At 37.3% G+C, this 20,070-nt stretch overlaps 2 protein-coding genes across 15 annotated transcripts in view; one reads left to right on the plus strand and one right to left on the minus strand.

Annotated features, from left to right (window-relative positions):
* RYR3 (ryanodine receptor 3) overlaps nucleotides 1-15,445 on the plus strand; it is a 300,041-nt gene extending 284,596 nt beyond the window's left edge. For all 14 annotated transcript variants that reach the window (XM_072428468.1, XM_072428475.1, XM_072428469.1 and 11 more), the window contains 8 exons: nucleotides 1,658-1,718; nucleotides 1,804-1,950; nucleotides 4,125-4,259; nucleotides 4,986-5,142; nucleotides 6,405-6,469; nucleotides 7,327-7,427; nucleotides 9,760-9,811; nucleotides 13,996-15,445. In XM_072428468.1, coding sequence (XP_072284569.1) covers nucleotides 1,658-1,718; nucleotides 1,804-1,950; nucleotides 4,125-4,259; nucleotides 4,986-5,142; nucleotides 6,405-6,469; nucleotides 7,327-7,427; nucleotides 9,760-9,811; nucleotides 13,996-14,091 — 814 coding nt within the window. In that variant the 3' untranslated portion in view covers nucleotides 14,092-15,445. The remainder of the gene's footprint in view (nucleotides 1-1,657; nucleotides 1,719-1,803; nucleotides 1,951-4,124; nucleotides 4,260-4,985; nucleotides 5,143-6,404; nucleotides 6,470-7,326; nucleotides 7,428-9,759; nucleotides 9,812-13,995) is intronic.
* Nucleotides 15,446-15,784: 339 nt separating this feature from the next.
* The window catches only part of AVEN (apoptosis and caspase activation inhibitor), a gene marked incomplete in the record, with an annotated part of 262,260 nt that continues 257,974 nt past the window's right edge, over nucleotides 15,785-20,070 (minus strand). The window contains 2 exon segments of the mRNA XM_072429058.1: nucleotides 15,785-16,107; nucleotides 17,060-17,336. Of these exon segments, the coding sequence (XP_072285159.1) occupies nucleotides 16,004-16,107; nucleotides 17,060-17,336 (381 nt within the window).

The following is a 20,070-nucleotide window of genomic DNA, read 5'->3' on the forward strand; positions in this document are numbered from 1 at the left end:
GATTGACTTTTCTAAACCTATTGACCCTAACTTGCATATTAACCGCCCGTGGGGTACAGTGTCAAATGCTTTAGCAAAGTCCAAGTACAATATATCAACTGCTACTCCACTGTCTACCTGTTTACTTACTTCTTCAACTTTCTTGAAGCCATGCTGACTATTACTTATAATAATATTTTCTAGCAGGAACTCCTCTATGTGGCTCTTTATCAAACTCTCTAGGACCTTTCCAACTATGGACGTTAAACTAACTGGTCTGTAGTTACATGGTAATGACTTTGCTCCCTTTTTGAAGATAGGAACATCTATAAATATTACTATAGTGAATAGATGTCTGAGGACATCATACCAATATACACATATATAAATATATATATGTCTCAATAAAAAAGGAATCCCATCTGGGTCCCACATAGTTGGGAGAGTTTGCACCTCCCTGCGAGCAGTGAAAATATATAATTTATCTGGAAACATGTTTGCTATATAATTTCTGCATGGTAGAAACCTTGCTGATGCAGGATGATGTGTTTTATTGCTATGCTTAAATTTGCCATGTTGCAAGATTTTCAACATCACAACAACCTCAGTGTATGTGTTATTCCTTTTACATATACATTTTTGCTTCCAGTAATCATTTTGGTTCAATTTACAAATGATATATTTCATTTTAGGGGCTGTTTGTTATATTAGTTGAGCTGTGGGCTAATTTCTGTAACTGGTAAATGGTCTGGTAATATCTTATTATTTATTCATTTAGAGACATTCAAATACCTTATTGCCTTGGTTCAAGTTTTGAAAAAAAAAAGGTGTAAAACTCTAAAATACACTTTTTTCTTTGACACACAAATCTATTTGTCTGTGGTGCTCTGGCATCTCAAAAAAAGCACTGCTCCAAAACCACACCTAAACACTGGTAAAAAAAGAAGTAGAACCTGTGTGATCTTCATGCAGTGCAGTTTCAGTGTTGCAAAACATAAATGGCAGCCACTCTAATCAATCCATAACTAGCTCCTAAGGTAAGGAGAACATGGAAACGATTTTTCACAAACTAGGAAGCAATACAAGATTTTCCAGCGCACTTGCCTGCCAATCTACAATACAACACCAATTCAACTCTTTGGTCTCTATTTATAAAACAGAAAATCAAACATTCCCCTGTTAGAATCTTCCAGGTCCATGTGTTTCAATGGTAGTAATTGATTCTCACAAGGGAATGTTTAAGGGAATGTCTGATTTCCTTTTTTTATAATTACAGTCTTTTATGTTAAAAACAGAGGCTGTAGTTGCAAAAGTCAGTGGGAGCCCTTCTGTAAAGTCTCCAACTATCCTTCACGAAACATATATGTGCAGGCAAAAAAAATTATGGCTAAAAAGAAATACAGAGTCTTTTCTAACATAAATTACCTGCTTGAAATTTTAAAAAGGAACCTTACATTTTAACTCATTAACAAATTTTAGTGTACTGTGCAAAACAAAAAAAATAATGCCAACTGACTATGAATAAATGATAAAGTAAAGAACAGTGCAATCAATCTATTTTTAATAAATAAAAATACACACAGAAGATTTAGGAAAATCAAGAAGAAAAGGCAACTCAATACATAAAAAAAAACTTAAGAAAAAGACAGCAAATGTAATTGTATATTTTTATTGGTAGGCTGAGTTCAATTGACATGAAGTACCATATCTGGAAGCTTGGAGTGGTCTTCACCGACAATGTAAGTGTCCATCTTCACATAGATAATACACTTTGTTGTTTAAGATGCTGTTAGTCATGTTGTAAACTTTAAATATTTTTTGCAGTCCTTCCTGTACCTTGCTTGGTACACAACAATGTCAATACTTGGACATTACAACAACTTCTTCTTTGCCGCTCATCTCCTGGACATTGCAATGGGCTTTAAGACCTTGAGAACCATTCTCTCCTCAGTTACCCACAATGGAAAACAAGTAAGTCTGTCCAAATGTTAAGTTTCTAATAAATCTGGTGATGGCAATTAATCTTTTGTATGACACAGACTACCATTTGATTTCAGAGTTTCTAAAACAGGCACAAGATTAAAAAAAGATGAAGGTTTTACACTCTAGAGCATGGCCTGGTTTCCAGCGGTGGCATGCATGGTCTATGACTCACTGAATTCACTAATATGTTCACATTACTTATGCCAGAGAGAGTCTTGCCTAGCTGCAGACAGCTGAATTAAGTGCTGCTCATTTCACAGTTCAAACTCTGGCACAGAACACTTAGCCATCCATCCTTCATGAATAGCTGGAATACGTGAAGCCTTTGTAAATGGATAATCATAAAAAACATGTAAGCTTTTTGAAAAGCATGTCTGATAATAGCATTAGATTAGATAGTTATTATTGCCACTTGTACAGTTACATGGATTTGGGGTCATGTACTTCTGTAGGAAAAAATTGACCAGGGAAACAAATGTACACCAACTGCTCCTCTGCAATAGATGGGAAGGGCCCTGTAATATCTCTTCCACAAGCTTGTAACCTTATCAGACAACATTTAGCTTTCATCTCTGAATTTCACCTGTCCTTCTCTTTCCTGGAACACCACAAACCCCATCTGTCTTTCCTGCTTCTGTCAGTTTCTAGTCACTAATGTTTGTTGTAACTTTCTCATGAATTATTAAAAGCAAGCAGCTGCTTTAAACACTCACAGCATGCACTATTAATTTTTATCTGCTGAATTGAAAAAAAGCAGAACCCTGCCCTCAAGTTTTGTGGAGGTTGTATTCTTTATCAGGTTTATCTGCTTAATAAAAATGTCTTTGTCCCCAAAGTTTGGCTGGGTGATTTTTTGTATATAAATTGCACTGCAGTGGAACAAAGCATAGAAAAGAGCTAAAATGTTAGTTTTTAACAATTTTCCCATTAGTTGGTGCTGACTTTGAGATAAAACTATTTCCTTGCATCCTTTATACAGTGTATTATTATTACTTTACAAAACTGAGCAATAAGGACATCCCACAGGTATGACTGCCCTTTGGGCCCCATTCAACAATGAATTCATTCATAGTTGTGACACTTGCTGTTGTGGGCAGTGCCATTCATTTAGAATAGCACCCCAACACACCTTGCAAGTGGATTAGTGGTGGACCTGTGTTACAAAGTACAGCAGTGCACAAAGATTCTAAACAAAAAAGGTACAATCGCTTCCTTTGGTGCCCAATAACATTTTTGCATGACAGTGCACTGTGTAAACCGAGTCTGAGCAACGTTGCACAGGGCACCACTTAAGTCAGCTGACAGGAGACATCAAAATGCTTGCATTCATTGCTAAGGTGTCTACAGAGTAGCCACATAATTTTTCCATGATGTTAATAAACATTACAATGTTCAAAATATGTTTTTTTTTCTTTTTTTTGAAGTGAGTGGCAGGGTGATTGTTACCAAACAAGGGGGTCCCAAAGGAGTTTTTGTGAAATCTAAGGCCAACCCTTACCTACAAGTTACTATATATACTTGGGAATATACAATTCAGTCAGCCTTTAATAGATATTAGCTTAAGATGTGATCCCTAGCTGCTGTGCCTACTAAAATGTGAAAAAATAAATAGGACTGGAGTGGCTTCTCAAACGGCAGCCAATATTCTGCTGTTTTTACCTACATCCCACAATTCTAATCCTTTACAAACTCATATTACAGATACTGGAGGAGTGTTCAAGCTGCATAGTTTTAGGGAAATGAAAATATTCTACAGCTCAAACACACATGTAGAAAATGTGATGTCTTTGTGGTGGCCACATGAGATTTGCATAATGATTTTAACAGGGATGATACTATAATAACATCAGGTTTCCTATTCTGTTCTTAAATAGTTCAAATTGTATCCAAAGTTTCAGTCATTTTCTCATCCTCCAGCACTCTTTTCCACAGCTGAATAGAAGCTGGATCTTTTATTATTGCCTAGGGGCAAAACCCAAAATGATTCAACATTACATTTCATCTGCCATTCTCTCTTCAAAGACCTAAAGTTAGTTACCTTCAAATGTGCAAACTCCATCTGTCAGCCATTATCTAGAATAGTAAAAATATTTCATTGTTTTATTATATGGTATTCCATATTAGATCTGATTCATGGTTAATGTCATGTATTTTTTATGTAGCTGGTGCTCACAGTCGGTCTTCTGGCTGTAGTTGTTTATCTCTACACTGTTGTGGCCTTCAACTTCTTCCGGAAATTTTACAACAAAAGTGAAGATGAAGATGACCCCGACATGAAGTGTGATGACATGATGACGGTACGTGCAGTACAAAGTTAATAAATTGACACAGATATATGTGATTGCACAGATGTTACACAATATCAGAATTTTATCAAAGACACCATAGTATTTGGTACAAATGTGTGGCACCTAGTTATACTGTAGACCTTACCTTGATTTGTGTCACTACTGGAGAAAAAGAACACAACGCCCCCACCAGAAGGGTGTTAACATTCCAATATTTTCTAATTTGCAGAAAAATCTGGTATAAAGTATACATTCCTTTCAAGTTTTTAACCATGTATCCAAATCTGTGGTGTAACATCCCACAACTTGCCAATCACAAATTTTCAAGTATCTGTGTAAATTGATTAGACATGGCCAGCTGTTACAGATGATTTGGCAGGCTTAGCATATATTTAATCAAGACCACACAACAAGACTTTAAACATAGTTGGGTGATGGACAGCTCACCTTACATGTAGATGAAAATACTTTGAGATACTCCTGGACTTTTTTTAGCACTTGTTAGATATCTGTTCTGCATTACGTTTATTAATCAAATAATGATTAGCATTGCAACTTGTAATTGGTTTTCTGCCTTAAAATGTAGTGGTAGCAGTTTCATTGGTTATATGAGGCTTATACCTCCATCACTCCAAAGAGAACCAGTCCTGCCTTTATGATTCTCATCCTTATATATCTCAGCATGTTGCTTGATGTCACTGACCAGGTCAAATTTGCTTTATTCTTGTTTTGCAGTGTTATCTATTCCACATGTATGTGGGGGTGAGAGCTGGAGGCGGCATTGGAGATGAGATTGAGGACCCAGCCGGTGACCCTTACGAGATGTATCGTATTGTGTTTGACATCACCTTCTTCTTCTTTGTTATTGTCATACTTCTGGCCATTATTCAAGGTAACTAAGTTTATTAATTATTATTTATTGCCAGGAGAAGATGTGGCGCATTGAGTAGTGAAGAAAATGTTTTAAATTAAATTTAGCTGCAGTTGTGGACAATGAACCATTACACCAGTATATTATCTTCTAAAAGCTGTAACTTCTTATAAATATATTGCAATAATACTCCAACAGATCTTGAATAGTCATGTTACAGAATTTCAGGTTAAAAGACAGTTTATTACCTGCTTCAAGACTCCAATCTGTAGATTAATATTTTCAGGCACAGTGCCCCATGCAAGACAGAAGGTTAATCTTTGTTCAATGTTAGAACTTGTTGCATGCTCCTGTTGTTCTCCTAACTTTTAGACTTTGCTTTCCCATTCAGCCACAGGTCCTATGCTTACAATGAAGCAGTAAAAAAACAATTTCATGAATTAAAATAGTTAAAAGTGGCACACCAAATCCACAAATGTAATACATTTGTGTTNNCACTTTCCCATTCAGCCACAGGTCCTATGCTTACGATGAAGCAGTAAAAAAACAATTTCATGAATTAAAATAGTTAAAAGTGGCACACCAAATCCACAAATGTAACACAGATATGGACGCTGACCATTCTAACCTTAAGACAGCCAGAGAGAACAGCAGACTGATCACAGCTTTGTATTTCCATGTAAAAATATATTTAGGAAAAATAGTCATAGAACATGCTGAAGCTGCTATACTTGGTCTGGTCGTTGATGGTCAGAAAACAGTTAAAGGAAACCTGTTTGAGGAAATATGGAGGATGCCATTTCTGTGTTCCATATCTGAAAATACCAGTTGTATGACTACCATTCTGGTTCAGTAGCTTTATTAGGTTTGGACTGACCCAGAACGATCAGGTTGATTGGGAGTAATGTCTTTCCTGATCTGCATACTTATTTTGGGTCAGCATCTCAGACAGAATTGGTGTCACAGAGAGTCAGGTCTATTTTGTCAGCCATAGCAGCCCCCATATTTATATCTGGTTTTCTGAAAAAAAAAAAAAAAACAATATTGTAATATTTCTTTATTCAGAGGCAGATATTCTACAAACACTATTTAATGTAGCTTAATTCTAGAACTATTTCCAGTAAAGCATTGGGCTGCAATTCTGCAGATATTAGTGTACAAGGCAGTGAGTAGGCTTCCTATTTGTTAAAGACAGAAATAATCCCGTTGTGAAGACTCAGCAGCACCTTCATTCATTTTACCAGTTTCATCCTATTCGGATAACATGTTCTGTTCTGCAATAGGTTTGATCATTGATGCTTTTGGAGAACTGAGAGACCAACAAGAACAAGTGAGAGAAGACATGGAGGTATGCAAATCTCTGCCAAAATACCCGCATATACCTAGAAACATGGCAAATAAAAAGGGACCCTTCTGTGCATTTGAGTTGGACCTCTCCACACTTCGTAGGTTATTTTGAGTAACAAGAAAATATACCAATATTTGATGAGTTAAAAAAAGCCTAAGCACTGATTGCTTATACAGAGTATTTACCGTATTTCAGAATACTAAATACTGCAGGTAAATGGAGAAGCAGCAAGGTGCCCCACGTGAAGCACTACTAAAGAAGAAGAAGCATGCAATAAAGTAATGAGCAGGCTAGGCTTCCCCTTTATACACAGAAAACTATACAGTTTACATATGTAAAAATAAGATTTTTGATACATTACCTCAAACTGTTGATATTTCCAGGACGCTGATCCCACATGTGCAGACCTTAGTTTTCCCCTTTAATGCAAGGCATATGACGACACCTTAAGGGAAAAGGTGGGGGCTTTGCTTTGAGTCATCAATGAAGTTTGTGCAACATTATGTAATTATGTGGGATTTTCTGATATTTTAAAGTATTGTTACCCTATCACCTTTTTGGGACTTGCTGAGCATGAGAGACACCCTTCCAGTGATCCACATGGACATATAATGACAGAAGAAATATTCATACATATGGAGTTACAATGTTACAGGTGACGCCTTCTGCTACCTAACATAATATTGTGAAAGGCTTTACCATCTTATGACCTTCTTGTGTTCTCACACATTATACCTGTGCCGTGTTCAGATATACCAGACCCACTTTTTTGACCTTTTAATCACTAGGCACATAATTAAATGGCACTCTACCATCCATAATACATAGAATTAAAACCTCTCTTTCCTCCTATTCAGACAAAATGTTTCATTTGTGGAATTGGAAATGATTACTTTGACACGACACCGCATGGCTTTGAAACGCACACCTTACAAGAGCACAATTTGGCCAACTATCTGTAAGTAGAAATTCGTTCTTCTGCTCAGCAGTGTGAATGGCGGATCCTCTCTATTAAATGTATTCTGTAAAAAATATGCAAAGCAAAGAAGTAGAATGTTCACAATGAGGGAATTATGTGAGACTCTGCTGCAGATTTTTTCACATCTGAAGCAGCAAACACTGAAATTTACCCCAATGTGGATCTGTATTTGTCTGTGTGTGTGAAGGGGGAAAGAGGTAAATGGAAGGAAATAGGGGGCTAAAAAAGACGGGTAAGAAGAACTGAAGAAAATCATTTAAATATTCCTTCAAACATTTCATGTGCAATCCAGGACATAGCTGGAGGAATTGTTCCACGCTGACCTTTTCAAACAGACGCTGTATAGCCACAGGTGTCAGATGTTAATTCCTACAGGATATCTACAAATGTCTCTTGGAGTCAGCTCATATCTTGATGATTTTCTAACTTTACCGCTGCTAGATAGTGCTGTGAAGTGAGAGTGCCCGTGCACGAGCTGTCAATGTCAATTCAATCAAATGTGTGTGTCACCCGACAGATTAGGCCTTACAAAGTGAGCTCCCTCTGTTTCTTGTGAATGTTTATCTCTTGGAGCTGGAGAAGAAATTTCTAAAAATCATCACAGCTCTTAATATACAGCCAATAGGATCAATGAATCAATGATGTGTACAGTATTTTTCAGCAAGTGACACCAATTTGCACTCATTGCATGTGAAAAGCCATCAGTTCTCTTTATTTCCTTGTGATTGGTACAATGTTTTTACACTTCCTATTTTACATCTCTTTTTTTTTTTTTAGGTAAACAATGACCAAATCTCTTCATGCCCCTCCTGAACATCTCATCTCCTTTGTGGCAGCAATGTCTGATGAGATGAGATGAGAAGAGCAGGAAGGGATGGGGAGCACAGAACATTTACCTGTTAACATTACCTGAAAACTAACACATAAACTCACTCTTTAACCTATTTCTACCTAAGAAAAAGGCCTAAACTTTGGGTAGCGTTAGACCCCCTGTGGAAAGATTCCCCCTAATTTTCTGTCAGGACAGGAAGTGATGGAAAGTTTCCTTGGTAAAGGCACCGGCTACAACAAAACTGGCTCCATATTTTTCAGTAAATTGGGGAAGAGCTACTTACTGCTGTTCAGTAATAAAACACTATTAGGATAATTATCTGATAAATATTCTTTAGGCAAAAACTCACCTATATTACACCATGTGCCTATAAAATCCATAAAAACAACCATTTAACTTTGTGTAAAAAGCAGTGTTTCAATACAGCAAAATAATCTTTCCATCTGTAGCATCCGAGCAAAGGAATTCTTAAAATAACAAATAAGTCTTGAGAACCCCTGCTATAATTATTACATCCACAGCTCACAGTACATTAGCTTGGTGCTCAGTGCGAAGAATGTCTCCTACATTGCTGGTCAGTGGGAAGAACGTCAGATAGCTAAAAAGATCATTGGTATCACTTAAACTGACCTGAGAGGCACAAACTACTCATGGAACCTGTAGCAACCCCTGAAGAAATCCTGGTTTAAAAACGCTGTTCTGGGGAATCGAGGCTTGCGTCATATTCATAAATTAATAAACTATGGGTGTGACGTTACAACAATCTTCTCTTAGATATAAAATATTTATCCAATGCATTGAGTAAGCCACAAACAGTTATAAAAAAAAGAGCCCAATAGAGCAAGAAGGACAGCAAGAATAACCCATAAAAAAGGTAAATAAAATGCACAACTTTCAAATGTATATAGCTTACTTCTTACATTGGAAGCTGCAGCAAGTTAGATCATACTTCATGTTTTTCACCTTAAATAATGGCTGGAGGATATCTAATAATTTCCCTCCCAACCTCAGCGTCACCATTTTAATTTACTGGAATTAATTTCCTTCAAACACGGAGGCTCTGCATTATATGTGACTGTTATGAAGGGAAGCCTATCAGAGCAACTTCATAAACATCAGCTGTAGGAGACACTGCCCTAACCTTTTACTCTGACCATAAACTAACCATAACCTACCCCCTTATGTTGACCTTACTAACCCCAGTCTTGCAGCCAATTTACTGGTTCTAATTTTACAGTTCTGTATGTAAATATAATAATAGTTGCAGTGAGGGAAGCTGCAGCTTGCAACATTTTAGGTCCCATTTGATAAGAATAAAATTGGAATGCTGTTCTTCTGTTTTGCAAAGCTTATCTGCCAGAAATGCTCACACATCAACCAGCCTTGTTCAGAACTCATTAAGAGTAACCAGTAGCAGTGCTCCGAAATCCACAGGCCTTATCTTCCTGATTCACATGAATATCTTTCTGCTTCTTTCAGGTTCTTCCTCATGTATATAATTAATAAAGACGAAACGGAACACACCGGCCAGGTAGGTCTTCTGTCACTCTTCTAAGAGTGGTTTGTAATTATTAAGTCTCACAGTGCTTACAGACATTTATAATACTTTTCTATGCCATGGCAGCATTTCAGAATAAATAAACCTAAATTAAAACACTGTGTTTATTGTATATAATGCATTGTATAAATCTTTGTATTTTCACTACAGCATTTTCAGGTCTCAGCATCTTCTCCCTCCCATACAAATGACATGCCAGTGTTTTTGATAACTACCACAATTAACTTGTATAAAGATGAGGGTCGATTTTAGATTTTTATTATTACTTTTTTAGCTAACCAAACATGATCAGATTGTTTTTAAATTGTTCAATTTAATGTGAAATACTTTATACTTTATGAAATACTATATAATATTATCATCTGAAATATACCGATCTGCACTCCTGTACTGATCCCTCTGTATATAAGTACTAAGGGTAGAAGCAGATACGGTTCATACAGCAAAGTGCTGAGCTCAGGAATCCAACCTTCCACCACCTCCATCAAATAACAACAATGGGTACCATTCACAAAGCTTTGCCACATAGATAAAGCAAAGAATGTCAACCAACAGCTTGTATTAAATATTCATTGAAATGTCAATTCACAAAAGCTGTTGATGAATGAGTAAATGAAAATAATGAGTTAAATATCTCATAAATGTTATTTTACAGAGCATAAAGGCATGGCTTTGGTACCTTCTGTATTTTACTGCAGCCTGGAGCTGTCAATAACATAACAAACAGCCGTATGTGAGGTTATAGAGAAGGAGAGAGAACAAGAGGGAGGAAAAGAATGTCCATTAAAATGAATTTTGTTGTATGATACAAATCCATAGGAGTATAAATTGATCTAGATTTCCATTGGGAAGGGTTGATAGTAACCAACAAAGAATTTTACATGTTGGCTTTTAAGAAAAACAAGTCTATATTCATTTTTATAGACATTTTTTTTTTTTGCAAAATTAAAAACAAAGCACTTCACATGTCAGTATATTAACCAATACTAATGATATCTCAGCTATGTTATCTCAGCTGGCTTCCATTTTCTTTGCACTGCGATAATGATTCAAATACCTCATAAAGCTCATAATACTGCTCATTCCTTAAATACCAATAAAGTTAACAAACGAGTCTTTAAAATGCAGTATGATGTAAATGCTTTCTAAACTAACATAAAATATGCTTTATTTTGGCTGTTGGTAAAACTCCTGCAGTACAGAAAAAATGCATTGTTTGTAAATTGAGCCCAATGATTCCCATGTGGTCTTTGTACCCCAACATCAGGGATAAAGGTAATTTCCATATAAACGTGGAAACTCAATCCCAATAATTTCCTGCTGTGCTTCTTCATTGATCAAAGTATTGCAGATGTTCATTGCTTTTATGTTTTAACAGTCAAAATAGCTGTTGTCAGATTGTAAAGTCTTATTTTAGTAAATCCAGACAGGTGGAGGATTTTTGAAACAACCCCACAAGCATGGAAGAGAGAGGAGAAGCAAAGAAGGCTTTTTGAAGGGCATGTAATATTAGCTGATAAAGCTGTACTTTATTGGAAACCTATACAGTGTTTACCTTGGAGTACAAATAAACACAATACAAAAAATGTATAGTTCACAAGTATCATCATACAATGAATCAAGCTTAATGGAAGACTGATAGTCAGTATAATTAATAAGTGTGAAATTACATATAGTATATCTCCTCCCGACGCGTTTCACCCTTTTTAGGGCTTCCTCAGGGGATATGGAGGGTAGGATGGCAGCTATGAAAATATAAATAGTTGCTATAATTGAATATGGTAAGTAGGCAATAAATAACTATGTTCACAAAGATTATCGTGATAACATTAACAGAAGGTAAATTGTCATATTAAAAACTTGGAATATGGTTTCAAAAACATAATCACTATAGTATATATCAAAGGGACACTTACTGTTCAAGCTTGATTTTCCATGAAGGTAATCCCGTTAAAAACAATGATGGTGGAATAGACTTGGTGGATTGACCACTGGGTAAGGGTAAATTATCTAGTATGCAAGTTAAGATAAGAGAAATGATGCAAGGTAAACTCAATGTGTAGAGGTGATACCGAATAAAAATAAGTTTGAATGAGCTTACATTAAAGGTGATGATATCAGAAAGTAAGGTCATTATTTTGAGAAGAGGTAATAATGCAAGAGTAAGAGCAAATTACTTAACGCATGGAAACTAATTAACGCATGCAAATTAATTCAGAAATCTCGCAGGAGTGACAGCGATGACTAAAATCACGTCACTTCCGCCCTTACCCAAACTAGGGCCTGAGATAAAAGGGTAAAAGGGCTGTCAAGTGGGGAATAAGGGGAGAGGCCGGAACAGAGTAGATCCTCCTCATGGATAGTGTGTGAGTTTACAGAAGGAAATAAAATGACTTATGTGTAGACTCCGGTGCACCTCACCCAAATAAGAAAGGGAAACCATTCTATCCCTAGAATCCACACTTATTAATTATTCTGACTGTCCGTGTTCTATTAAGCTATTATATTGGCCCCCGACCTGAAAAGGGTAAAGAATCGTGACTTGCTCACCCCGTGTGTCAGGAGCTACCGAATGCCTTATCACCCTCTAACCCAGCAGAATTAACTTGCCTTATTTATTAGAGCAATCAGGATAATAGCTCTATTCTAGGTATAGAGTTCTGCACCCACCAAGATGCCAAACCGTTTACCATTCTTAAGAATACCATTTATAAGCAACACAATAAAATCTGCTAAAATATTTAAACCCCACTAACCTATATGGCCATCTAGATCATCTTGATGATGGTTCCACCTTCTTTCTTGCATCTTCTTTATCCTTTAGGCTCTACTAAAACCATACTGTTTCATGGATTTTATTTTTTTACTAGTTGGCAAGTAAAGCCATGGTTGGCAATCATACCTTCTGTTGCTAATTACCTGGAATATGATGCACATGTATATGTGTAATACCGACAGCACGTATCATGTTTAGGAACTAAAGTCAGTATCTCTTATTCACAATATTTGTCTGAGCTGTCAATCATACCTAGTGCTAGCGCCACTAATCCCCAACCACTGGCACAATGTCACCCTGACATGGCATGCCAACTGTCCCTACCATAGCCACCAACCAACTTGGGTTGCAACCCATAGCAAAGAAACACCTATCTAGGAAATATTTTCTTTCCTTTCACATGGTTGACTTATCCCAGTCTAGCAATGCACAAGAAGATACAGTTGTTAACGTTCTTATTATTCATATCTAGTTCACCCAACATACACATCTGTTCAATTCATGTCTAGTGACCTCTTTGCTTGTCCCCTGCCCCTGTGTGTGTTAGTGGTTTAGCATGGGCCAGTGTAGTCCTTCCCTGGTGTTCATAAAAACAGACCAATTTCTAAAAAATAATTATTTGACCACAATTCCCTTTTAAATGATGAAAACGTCTGAATACTTTATCTTCAGCTAGCTGAGTGGGTGTATCTTTGAGCATATAAGTGAAATAGTTCTTTTTAATGGTTTAGCTTCAACAAAATGAAATAAATGATTCATAAGCTGACATTCTGGCTCACATTTGTAGATGGCAAACCAGACCCTAGGGAAGTCAACTTGAGAAATTCACAGGGAAAAAAAAGCAGACCACCTACTGCTACAATACTAACCCAGTTACACTCATGGCCTTTCATAATAGGTCAATAATAGTGAAGCCACTGAATTGCTGGAAGACAAAACACTAATATGAATTTACAGGTTTTTGATAATATACACAGCAACAAACCAAGAGTTACCCTGTGAAATCCATCAAAACAATAAAAGTCACATGAGTGGCTAGCAGTGGAGTATTTAGTGAAGTTCATGAAATCGACCCAACAGACTGTAAACATTTAGGTGTGCTCAGTACATGTAGTAATATGGAGGTTAAATAAACAGCCCGCCTCCTTCAATGTACAAATGCAGCCTAACATTTTTATATCCATTATTTCAATTTATCAATTCCTTGTATGAAAACCAAACTGTCACTTACAATCACCTGCTATTTTACATCTTCTAACAAGCTGTGTTTTAGCAGCGGGGCTTTCAATTCATTGTTACCAAACAGTAAATAAACCAAAAATTACATGAAATTATCTTCTTTTCATACATTTACAAATCTCTCATTTCATGTCTCCGTCAGGAATCCTATGTCTGGAAAATGTATCAGGAGAGATGTTGGGACTTCTTCCCAGCAGGTGACTGTTTCCGCAAGCAGTATGAAGACCAACTTGGATAATGAATACGCATTTCACTGAGAACAAGATTCATGGGGAGGAGGCTGCATCTGGAACAAAGACCCAAATGGACACATTTCCTCATAGGCCACACGTTTCCAACAGTGCTACAAGCTGCTTGTGGCCGTGTATTTTATATACAGGTCTATAGACAAATGTGCAATGAAATATGAGATTGACAAAGAATATCACTACAGTACATCAATTAACCAGTGCTACACCATGCCCGTTTAGCTATAGTGCATTGTTCAAGCCACCTCAAACATACAAGCAAAGTCACTAGAATCTGAATTAAACCAGGGAGGACTAATGAGGAAAGTTTACAAATCCAGTGATATTCAGCCTGACTGCATCTGCTTCCCAGCAAATCTTGGTTTTGGCAGTGATAAAACCACGGGCAGACATCTCATTAGAAAAATGCCATTTATTTGGCTGCCCAAGGACTTAAAAGGGCTAATTGACTCACACATACACTTAGTGCACACATCTCCCATCACATCAGCTGCTATGACATTTTCTCCCATCGCAGCAGCTGAAGTGCAGGTTTAATGTAAAATTATAAAACCACAATTGTTGCAGACTCACCCAGCAATTAGAAATTATTCTTTGTCTGGAGAAGCATGCAGTTTTCTTTTTTCTTTTTACTTTGCCAGTGAGGCTTTTAAAGATGTCATTTAAAGAAAATAATAATTGTCAGATGCTAGTCACAGACGCCAAGTTAATCGAAGTTTGCTGCAACTGTTTGTAAAGGTGTTTATGCTGTGAAGCCAGAATGAATTCAGTTGAATGTACATAGGCTGAAGAAATGGTCACGGCCTTTGGTATTATTGGTAAGATGCTGCATATCTCTGTGGCTCTGACCTACACAAGTTCACCTATGTGGTATGGTCCAGTCTGACACCATGGTAGCATTTAGCTGAATAGATTGAGAAGCAGCTTCAGGCAGTTGAAAGAAATGATAAGATAGGAAAAGTTAGTTCTTAACACTTTTTCGACCGTGAACTTAATCGATTAAGTGCCTTAACCGTCTGTAGACGTAGCTATGCAAGACTTTTTTTTCTTTCATGTTAGTATATTAGATTAATGAAATACACAAATGTTGTGCTGTTCTTTGTCTTACTGTATGAAATGAGAAACTGCATTCAGTTGCTTTTTAGTTTTTCTTTCAATGACAGTTTGCTGTTATTTAAAGAAACTGGAATGTATCTTAAATTATATTCTCTTAAATGGAAATATTATGCCAAATCCGAGCACTGCTTTCTGGTCATTGGTAAGTGCTGTAGTGAAGCTGCTAACTTTATGCATTTTTCTTCAAATACAATAAAGTGCCCATCGCAATAAATAAATTATGAACCAGCCGAGCTGTTTGTCTTCCTTTGCACACGCCAGACACAGGATGACACAACACATTCTTCATATGAACCTGAAATACCCATTAGAAGAAACCTGAATTGAGGCAATGCTAAGGGCTCCTGTGTCTTCAGAAAATGCTGTTGCATGGCTGTCACGCTGATCCATTGGCTTTGGTACCTACGGAGATTTGGAATCCCGATGTCACCGAGATGGCCAAACAGCATTTTCAAAGGTCTAGGACAGCCTTCCATTTTTTTCTTTTCACTGTAGGAGTTTGCTTCCACTGTTCAATAGTTCTGTACTTCTAACGGTTTATATATGCACAAAATGCAATTTGAAAGGTTTCTTTTTTTTTTGTTTATTTTTTTTGCACTGCCACTATTTTGGCAAAAAACAAATATGCAGTAACAACACTGAGAATAATCAGTTGCTTCAACCTAAAACATTGAATGATATATCAAGCCAAAACAATTCATAAATGCAAAGCAAAAACAAACATCTTTTTGGTGGATGGATAGTCCTAATTCCCAGATGCCGCCGGCTTACGGTGGCTTCATATCATCAGGCAATCATACTGTCCAGCCAGTCTTCCAGATCCTCAGGAGTTACAGCTTTGGGCTTCTCCTCGACAGCTAAGCAGACATCATCTGTCAAGGCTGCGGTTGCTGAAACACAGTGTAGAAAAGAACACATGCCTGTGTTTAGTGTGTGCACTGACATTCTCTGTTGGTGTCTTTTTCTACCTCAAAAAATGAATTCTGTAGTTTTATACAAAAACTGGTTGGCAGCACCCCTCTCCTTCCCCCAATTAGGATGACATGGTACAAGCTTGGGCAGAACAATACAGTCATGTTTTGCTTGTTTTATAACATTTGAATCTGATCTGTAAAAGATCAAGTTTAACATGTTGGGTTTTGCTACTTAACTATCTGTCTATATGGCAAAAAAAAACCTACAACACAATATAGTACATGTGTGAACCAAACGTACAAAAAGTCCATTAAATGTAGCACATTTACAGTCTGTAATTTCCCTGCCTAAAGTCCAATGCAATCCTCTTCCAGACTGACAGTCTTCCTGCACATTATGACAGACTGGCATTGCTTTGTCCTGGCACTACTTTAGGGGGTTAATGTGGCAATCAACTGCTCTCTGAATAATGCACACTGAAAGAGGCTCATCAATCATGCATGTGAGGATGCAGTGTGAGAATTCTATATAACAGGAGAGGATCTGGCAGCTGTTAAGATCCAGTCTTGTTTAATGGGAAGAGGAGCAAGCAGAGGACTGTCCGACAGCAATTGCTTCCTTCAGTACAAAGCAATGTATACATTCTGACTGGTCACAAAGCTGACAGGAAAAATACAAGCAAATATTGCTTTTAAGGTTCATTACAGGAGCAGAAACACAACAAACTTTTTAGATGTAAATAAATTATATGGTCACAGTCATGTATGTCTAATACAGCACTAGGTAGAGATCAATGGAATGATTTGGCATATTTAATTTGGGCACAAAAGCACCAATAAAATTATCTCTGTGTTGCTTTGCAGGTCCTGTGACACCCAACAAGCAACCAATCAGAGAATGAACACCCAATAAACCAATATTGCTTACCAGGTTCTTCAAGCCTCAGTGGCTGGTCCTGCTCTTGGACCTGAACAGGAGATTCTGTCATGTTTTCTCTGACAGGTGCCTCCAGGCTAAGCAGGAAGTCCAGATCATCATCTAGGCCCGGCAGAGCAGGATTCTGGGTAACATTGGGTTTTGTTAGGGGATCTGCATCTTGAGTTACTGCCACTGTAGCTGGAGAACTTTTCTGTACAATGCCGGCTTGCGTCATGGTTGAACCACTCTTCAGTGTCATCTGAGGAAGCTCCTGCGGCAGTTCCTCCTAAAACAAAACACGAAGTATACGTTATGACAAAGAAATCTATTATAGTTAATGTACTACATTCTTTTCATTCGTGACTGTACCTCGTAATTGTTGGAACAAAAATTCACAAGCTGACATTAAAACAGTGTGAGATTAAATAACTCTAAAGACCAATTTTCCAAAAGAATAACTTTTCCAGTGTGTCTATTACTTGCCTTTTATGCATTAGCAAACTGATTCCACATCTAGATAATGGAATTTTTCTTCTACACACTAAAATGCAAAAGATCGCTTCCTCTTATTATTAAAATGAACCTAACAACTGATATATATTTCATATTAAATGCATGCAAAGTAATATATGATGTAACACTTACAGGTAATTATTACCTCTCATAGACTACAAGGCTTCCCCTAACATTGCCTCCATCTGATTATTTCTTTACAACAATAGAGGCATCTATGTGCAGAAATCATCCATGGTCAGGATGAACTTTCTGGACTGAGATGCTCACACACAATCATGTAAATCTTGGTGTCTGTGCTGCTCTTTGTTGTATTTAAAAATGTCTGACTCTGCTGCTGCTTGCTGCGTGACTTTCTACAAAGTTAGTGTTTGAACACTGGGGGAAAGAAACATGGGTAAATCTTCCCCCTGCCCGCAGCAGATTAATGACATCATTTCAGCCTAAGCAGAGTCACCTGACTAGCTGTTTATTATTGATAAAATGTGAAACTTTTTTAGAAAAAATATTATGTTGCAGATTGAGACGTGAGGAATTTATCAAGGGAACTGGCATTACTGGTCAGAGGGAAGAATGTCACCCATACAGATAAATTCATGGATGAATCATTGGGGTTACTCAAACTGAGCTGAGTTGAAAAAAATTGTTAATTGTTCAAGGAACACCTAGCAACTAGAACCCTGGCTGAAAACACTGATTCAGAGCCTTACTAAGGTATGTAATACCTAAAATTACATAGAAAACTATGTTTTTTAAAAAAGCCCCATGTCCATAAAGTTCAACGCTAAATAACCAGAGGAAGAGCAAACAAACAGAAAAGTGGCAAATTTTGGCTTAATAATTTCAGCCAGAGCTAAAAAAAAACTTTTGGAATAAATGGGCACCTCCTCCAATACCCCGAGCAATGTCTCTGCTGCTGTGTAATAGTAGAAGAATCTTCAAGGAAGCGCTAATGAAGCAAACAGCTCCGCTGTACTTGTGCTTGGTGCTCCAACAGTGAAAGCGATAGCTCTCATTCAGTAAACCTCCTCTCCTTGACCAATCACAGAAGGCAATGTAATCTGTGAATGACCAGTAGTAGATAGGAGCTGCTGTCGCTGTTGAAGTGCCAGATGTATGGCAGGCAAAGCTGTTCACCACCCCCGAGCTTTGGATGTTTCCACAAATCCATGGTGAGGGGAACATTTCTGTGGACATTGGAGAAGGTAACTTTTGTGCTTGAATAATTTTTGGTAGCTTTAAGTTTTAGAAGTTGCTTTCTTTTGAAACAATACTGAACTAGAAAGAAACCAAACTCTCAAAGCTGTGTACAAAAAAGTCAGAGGGCAAAATACTACTCATTAGTAATGCATTTGGTCTCCTTGCAACCAATTTTATCCTATTACTCACTTAGTATGCCTGTTCATGTCCGATCCCCCAGCAAAGGGAACAGCAGCACCCCACCAAATCTTACTTCTAAGTATCTAGTAACACGCACATACCAGGAAGTGAGCTGCTTTTTTTTAGAAGGACTTTGGAACAAAAGGAACATTTTTCTGGGTATTGCCTAGGTACAATACTATTACATTCCTATAACATAGCAAATCTTCAACTTTTAGTTCAGGTATACTGTAAGTTGTAATAATTGTACCTTTGTAAACCATAATTTTTGCATTCTGCATTTCTCGGTTTTGACAGAAACAGCATGTTTAATGTCACCCCATAATCTATTGGACACCAATTTCAAGGGCATTTCCTCTTCAGCATAAGGCAACATGACCTCTTCAAGTATATTGATGTATTTAAACTGATCCATGATCCATGGTATGGGATGAATAGGCCCAAAACCCAATAAAGAAACATCCCCATATCATGATGATTGTGTCACCATGCTTCACTGTCTTCACAGTGTACTGTGGCTTGAATTCAGTGTCTAGGGGTCATCTGACAAACTGTCTGCGGCCCCTAGAACCAAATATAACAATCTTGCTTTTATCATAAACACAAAATGTTGTGCCATTTCTCCATAGGCCAGTCAATGTGTTCTTTGGCAAACTGTAACCTCTTCACAACATGTCTATTATTATTAATATTATTATTGTTAATAATAAACAGGATTTATATAGCGCCAACATATTACACAGCGCTGTACATAAATAGGGGTTGCAAATCACGGACTATTACAGACAGTGATACAGGAGGAGAGGCCCCCCGAACCTCAGGTGCTTATTCCTAGATGATAGAAATGGCACCCGGTGTGGTCTTCTGCTGCTGTAGCTCACCTGCTTTAAGGTGTGACATGTTGTGAATTCAGAATTGAGATGCTCTTCTGCATACTATAGTTGTAACATGGTTATTTGGGTTACTGTTGCCTATCCAACAACTCAAAGTGTTCTGACCATTTTATTCTAACCTCTGGCATTAACACCACATTTTCACCTGGAGGACTGCTTCTCACTGTAGAATTTTCCTTTTTCATACCCTGTTTCCCCGATGATAAGACACTGTCTTATTTTTTTTGAAGGCCA

Source organism: Pyxicephalus adspersus, chromosome 12 (assembly GCF_032062135.1).
Source record: "Pyxicephalus adspersus chromosome 12, UCB_Pads_2.0, whole genome shotgun sequence".
Lineage (NCBI taxonomy): Eukaryota > Metazoa > Chordata > Amphibia > Anura > Pyxicephalidae > Pyxicephalus > Pyxicephalus adspersus.